The sequence below is a fragment of the Salvelinus alpinus genome, chromosome 13, assembly GCF_045679555.1.
Source record: "Salvelinus alpinus chromosome 13, SLU_Salpinus.1, whole genome shotgun sequence".
NCBI classification, from domain to species: Eukaryota; Metazoa; Chordata; class Actinopteri; order Salmoniformes; family Salmonidae; genus Salvelinus; species Salvelinus alpinus.
In genome coordinates, this window is record NC_092098.1 from 50,422,952 (window position 1) to 50,429,206 (window position 6,255).

The 6,255-nt window shown below is 47.3% G+C and overlaps 1 protein-coding gene across 1 annotated transcript in view; it reads right to left on the reverse strand.

The window, feature by feature from the left end:
• The window catches only part of ywhag1 (3-monooxygenase/tryptophan 5-monooxygenase activation protein, gamma polypeptide 1), a 38,843-nt gene extending 38,534 nt beyond the window's left edge, over positions 1-309 (reverse strand). Inside the window, exon 1 of the mRNA XM_071339724.1 lies at positions 45-309. Within this exon, the coding sequence (XP_071195825.1) occupies positions 45-131 (87 nt within the window). The 5' untranslated portion in view covers positions 132-309. The remainder of the gene's footprint in view (positions 1-44) is intronic.
• Positions 310-6,255: the final 5,946 nt, after the last annotated feature.

Sequence of the window (6,255 nt, forward strand, 5' to 3'; positions counted from 1 at the left end):
ATCGCTTATTAAACTCAGAAATATGATTCCAAAGCAGAACTTACCGACTTCATGGCTGTTGCCATATCATCATATCTCTCAGCCTGTTCGGCCAGCCTGGCTTTCTGCACCAGTTGCTCGCGATCTACCATTTTAGCTGTCGTTGATACAATGCTATTCTAGAATTGTTAAAGTTTTAAACGAAAGTATGTCACTTTTAGCAATACAGTGGAATGTTACCAGAGGTCCTCTTGCTGCAGCTGCTCCCTGCTGTCTGTGCGTGCGGACGGGACACTCCCTCCCCAACGTTACCACTTTCCCTGGATTGCGTCAGCGCCAGAAAAAGGCGTGTAGATGTGTAGTGATGTAACAATCCGTTAACGAATAGGATTCTACCGTTAGAATCATACGCTTTTACTCTGTGCAGGGTGCTGTGGGAACTGTAGTGCTATAGAGGCTGTATGTTGTATTCTAAACCATTTAACCACACCCGATAATTGAACATTCGTAGACTAGAGAGAGGGTTATTCTCATACACATGCTGTAACAGAAGGTCTAGTGTAAACTTCCGTAGGGTCTTTATAGGGGGAACTTGTAGAGCCTAGAGTACCTGTCATGTTTAGTCACAATGTGATTTGATTAGAATAGCATGTTGCAGTAATTGACGAGCCTCTATGTCGAGCAGCAGAGTGCAGGTCTGATAGGCTACAGAACAAATCCACCAAGAGCCCATCATCCTTCCTGGGTTCAAGCTGCCCTACCATGTCAGTCAGCCAGCCTGACCACAACCTGACCACAGTCTAACCACAGTCTAACCACAGCCTGACCACAGTCTAACCACAGCATGACCACAACCTGACCACAGCCTGACCACAGCCTGACCACAGCCTGACCACAACCTGACCACAACACTGACCACAGCCTGACCACAACCTGACCACAACACTGACCACAGCCTGACCACAGCCTGACCACAACACTGACCACAGCCTGACCACAACCTGACCACAGCCTGACCACAGCCTGAACACAACCTGACCACAGCCTGAACACAGCCTGACCACAACCTGACCACAGCCTAACCACAGCACTGACCAGAGCTTAACCACAACCTGACCACAGCCTGACCACAGCCTGACTACAGCCTGACCACAGCCTGACCACAACCTGACCACAGCCTGACTACAGCCTGACCACAACCTGACCACAGCCTAACCACAGCCTGACCACAACCTGACCACAGTCTAACCACAGCCTGATCACAGCCTGACCACAACACTGACAACAGTCTAACCACAGCCTGACCACAACCTGACCACAGCCTGACCACAGCCTGACCACAGCCTGACCACAGTCTGACCACAGCCTGACCACAACCTGACCACAGCCTGACCACAACCTGACCACAGCCTGACCACAGCCTGACCACAGGACTGACCACAACCTGACCACAGCCTGACCACAGCTTGACCACAGCCTGACCACAGCCTAACCACAGCCTGACCACAGCACTGACCACAGTCTAACCACAGCCTGACCACAGCACTGACCAAAGTCTAACCACAGCGTGACCACGACCTGACCACAGCTTAACCACAGCCTGACCACAGCCTGACCAGAGCACTGACCACAGCCTGACCACAGCCTAACCACAGCCTGACCACAACCTAACCACAGCCTGACCACAGCCTGACCACAGCTTGACCACAGCCTGACCACAGGACTGACCACAACCTGACCAGAGCCTGACCACAGCCTGACCACAGCCTAACCACAGCTTAACCACAGCACTGACCACAGCCTGACCACAGTCTGACCACAGCCTGACCACAGCCTGACCACAGTCTAACCACAGTCTAACCACAACCTGACCACAGCCTGACCACAGTCTAACCACAGTCTAACCACAACCTGACCACAGCCTGACCACAGTCTAACCACAGTCTAACCACAGCCTGACCACAGCCTGACCACAGCCTTACCACAGTCTAACCACAGTCTAACCACAACCTGACCACAGCCTGACCACAGTCTAACCACAGTCTAACCACAGCCTGACCACAGCCTGACCACAGCACTGACCAAAGTCTAACCACATCACTGACCACAGCCTGACCACAGTCTAACCACAACCTGACCACAGCCTGACCACAGCCTGACCACAACCTGACCACAGCCTGACCACTGACCTGGGTGGGTTATCTGGGTGGGTTACCTGGGAGGGTTACCTGGGAGGGTTACCTGGGTGGGTTATCTGGGTGGGTTACCTGGGAGAGTTATCTGGGTGGGTTATCTGGGTGGGTTATCTGGGTGGGTTACCTGGGAGAGTTACCTGGGTGGGTTATCTGGGTGGGTTACCTGGGAGAGTTATCTGGGTGGGTTATCTGGGTGGGTTATCTGGGTGGGTTACCTGGGAGAGTTATCTGGGTGGGTTATCTGGGTGGGTTATCTGGGTGGGTTACCTGGGAGAGTTACCTGGGAGAGTTACCTGGGTGGGTTATCTGGGTGGGTTATCTGGGTGGGTTATCTGGGTGGGTTACCTGGGAGAGTTATCTGGGTGGGTTATCTGGGTGGGTTATCTGGGTGGGTTACCTGGGTGGGTTACCTGGGTGGGTTATCTGGGTGGGTTATCTAGGTGGGTTACCTGGGTGGGTTACCTGGGAGAGTTATCTGGGTGGGTTACCTTGTAATCCAAGCAAGGCCCGGAGCGTTTTCATTAGCCCGATTCTGTTGCAACACGTTTTTTGAACTGAAGCAAACGAAACGGGGAGGGACCTACCTGAATGAAACGGGGAGGGACCTACCTGAATGAGACGGGGAGGGACCTACCTGAATGAGACGGGGAGGGACCTACCTGAATGAGACGGGGAGGGACCTACCTGAATGAGACGGGGAGGGACCTACCTGAACGAGACGGGGAGGGACCTACCTGAACGAGACGGGGAGGGACCTACCTGAACGAGACGGGGAGGGACCTACCTGAATGAGACGGGGAGGGACCTACCTGAACGAGACGGGGAGGGACCTACCTGAACGAGACGGGGAGGGACCTACCTGAATGAGACGGGAGGGACCTACCTGAATGAGACGGGGAGGGACCTACCTGAATGAGACGGGGAGGGACCTACCTGAACGAGACGGGGAGGGACCTACCTGAATGAGACGGGGAGGGACCTACCTGAATGAGACGGGGAGGGACCTACCTGAATGAGACGGGGAGGGACCTACCTGAATGAGACGGGGAGGGATAAATAAAGAGGCACAATTAGACAATTGAAGAGGAGAACTGATTTCACAGTAAGGCTGTAGCTAAAGCTTAGATCATTTGCCATACTCTTCCTGAAATAGCACTGTCAGAGAGAGAGAGAGAGAGAGACAGAGACAGAGAGAAAGAGAGAGAGGGGGGGAGAGAGAGAGAGAGGGGAAAGAGAGAGAGAGGGGGGAGAGAGCGAGAGGAGAGAGAGAGGGGGGGGAAGAGAGAGAGTGGGGGGAGAGAGAGAGAGAGGGAAAAGAGAGAGAGAAGAGAGAGAGAGAGAGAGAGAGGGGGAAGAGAGAGAAAGAGAGAGAGGGGGAAGAGAGAGAGAGGGGGGGGGGAGAGAGAGAGAAGGGGAAGAGAGAGAGAGAGAGGGGGGAGAGAGAGAGAGGGAGAGGGGGGGAAGAGAGAGAGAGGGAGAGAGAGAGAGCAAAGACTAGAGAGTCTTTTCCAGAACCAGGCATCAAAATACACACGGCAGACATAATATAATGAGTCATCCTGGTCCACAAGAGAGGACAAAATGGAAGACTAGCTGGATAGGGTGACGATTTCCACATGAAAGGTGTCACATTTAAAAATAATTTAACCAAAATAACTACAATGAGGGAGCTTTGGAAGTCACCATGATCTGATTCCAGACATACGTCCACCTCTTCTCAGGAATAATACATCACAATTCATAAAAATCTTGGGGGAAAACATGCCAAGAGGACTACGATGTCATGTACATATTCTGTCCATCTTTTTGCCTGTATGTTAATTAAAACAAAGAGATTTGGACACAGAAATACTTAGATTATAAAATACATCGATTATACGTTGTTTGTAGTATCTATATATTCTCTTTCTGTGGTTCTGATTTGCTGCTGAGGTCCTGGAATGTTTCAGTATGTCTGTTTCTGTTGTTATAGTGCAGTATGTCTGTTTCTGTTGTTATAGTGCAGTATGTCTGTTTCTGTTGTTATAGTGCAGTATGTCTGTTTCTGTTGTTGTAGTGCAGTATGTCTGTTTCTGTTGTTATAGTGCAGTATGTCTGTTTCTGTTGTTGTAGTGCAGTATGTCTGTTTCTGTTGTTATAGTGCAGTATGTCTGTTTCTGTTGTTATAGTGCAGTATGTCTGTTTCTGTTGTTATAGTGCAGTATGTCTGTTTCTGTTGTTGTAGTGCAGTATGTCTGTTTCTGTTGTTGTAGTGCAGTATGTCTGTTTCTGTTGTTATAGTGCAGTATGTCTGTTTCTGTTGTTGTAGTGCAGTATGTCTGTTTCTGTTGTTGTAGTGCAGTATGTCTGTTTCTGTTGTTGTAGTGCAGTATGTCTGTTTCTGTTGTTATAGTGCAGTATGTCTGTTTCTGTTGTTATAGTGCAGTATGTCTGTTTCTGTTGTTATAGTGCAGTATGTCTGTTTCTGTTGTTGTAGTGCAGTATGTCTGTTTCTGTTGTTGTAGTGCAGTATGTCTGTTTCTGTTGTTGTAGTGCAGTATGTCTGTTTCTGTTGTTATAGTGCAGTATGTCTGTTTCTGTTGTTATAGTGCAGTATGTCTGTTTCTGTTGTTGTAGTGCAGTATGTCTGTTTCTGTTGTTGTAGTGCAGTATGTCTGTTTCTGTTGTTGTAGTGCAGTATGTCTGTTTCTGTTGTTATAGTGCAGTATGTCTGTTTCTGTTGTTGTAGTGCAGTATGTCTGTTTCTGTTGTTGTAGTGCAGTATGTCTGTTTCTGTTGTTATAGTGCAGTATGTCTGTTTCTGTTGTTATAGTGCAGTATGTCTGTTTCTGTTGTTGTAGTGCAGTATGTCTGTTTCTGTTGTTGTAGTGCAGTATGTCTGTTTCTGTTGTTGTAGTGCAGTATGTCTGTTTCTGTTGTTATAGTGCAGTATGTCTGTTTCTGTTGTTGTAGTGCAGTATGTCTGTTTCTGTTGTTATAGTGCAGTATGTCTGTTTCCGTTGTTATAGTGCAGTATGTCTGTTTCTGTTGTTATAGTGCAGTATGTCTGTTTCTGTTGTTGTAGTGCAGTATGTCTGTTTCTGTTGTTATAGTGCAGTATGTCTGTTTCTGTTGTTATAGTGCAGTATGTCTGTTTCTGTTGTTATAGTGCAGTATGTCTGTTTCTGTTGTTGTAGTGCAGTATGTCTGTTTCTGTTGTTGTAGTGCAGTATGTCTGTTTCTGTTGTTGTAGTGCAGTATGTCTGTTTCTGTTGTTGTAGTGCAGTATGTCTGTTTCTGTTGTTATAGTGCAGTATGTCTGTTTCTGTTGTTATAGTGCAGTATGTCTGTTTCTGTTGTTGTAGTGCAGTATGTCTGTTTCTGTTGTTATAGTGCAGTATGTCTGTTTCTGTTGTTGTAGTGCAGTATGTCTGTTTCTGTTGTTATAGTGCAGTATGTCTGTTTCTGTTGTTGTAGTGCAGTATGTCTGTTTCTGTTGTTATAGTGCAGTATGTCTGTTTCTGTTGTTATAGTGCAGTATGTCTGTTTCTGTTGTTATAGTGCAGTATGTCTGTTTCTGTTGTTATAGTGCAGTATGTCTGTTTCTGTTGTTATAGTGCAGTATGTCTGTTTCTGTTGTTATAGTGCAGTATGTCTGTTTCTGTTGTTGTAGTGCAGTATGTCTGTTTCTGTTGTTGTAGTGCAGTATGTCTGTTTCTATTGTTATAGTGCAGTATGTCTGTTTCTGTTGTTATAGTGCAGTATGTCTGTTTCTGTTGTTGTAGTGTAGTGCAGTATGTCTGTTTCTGTTGTAGTGTAGTACAGAATGTGTGCTAGTGAGCAGAAGGTGTGTGGTGGGACCTCTATCATCTAGACATTGAATAATGTATGATCTCACACCAGCATAGCCTATAATACCTTACTTAACCATCAAAGAATTCACCTACTACCAGGTTCTGGCATGTAAGCTAAATATTTGAGCACCTTGACGGGAGAGAGAGAGAGAGAGAGAAAAAGAAAGAGAGAGAGAGAGAGAGAGAGAGAGAGAGAGAGAGAGAGAGAGAGAGAGAGAGAGAGAGAGAGAGAGAGAGTTGGTTTAAAG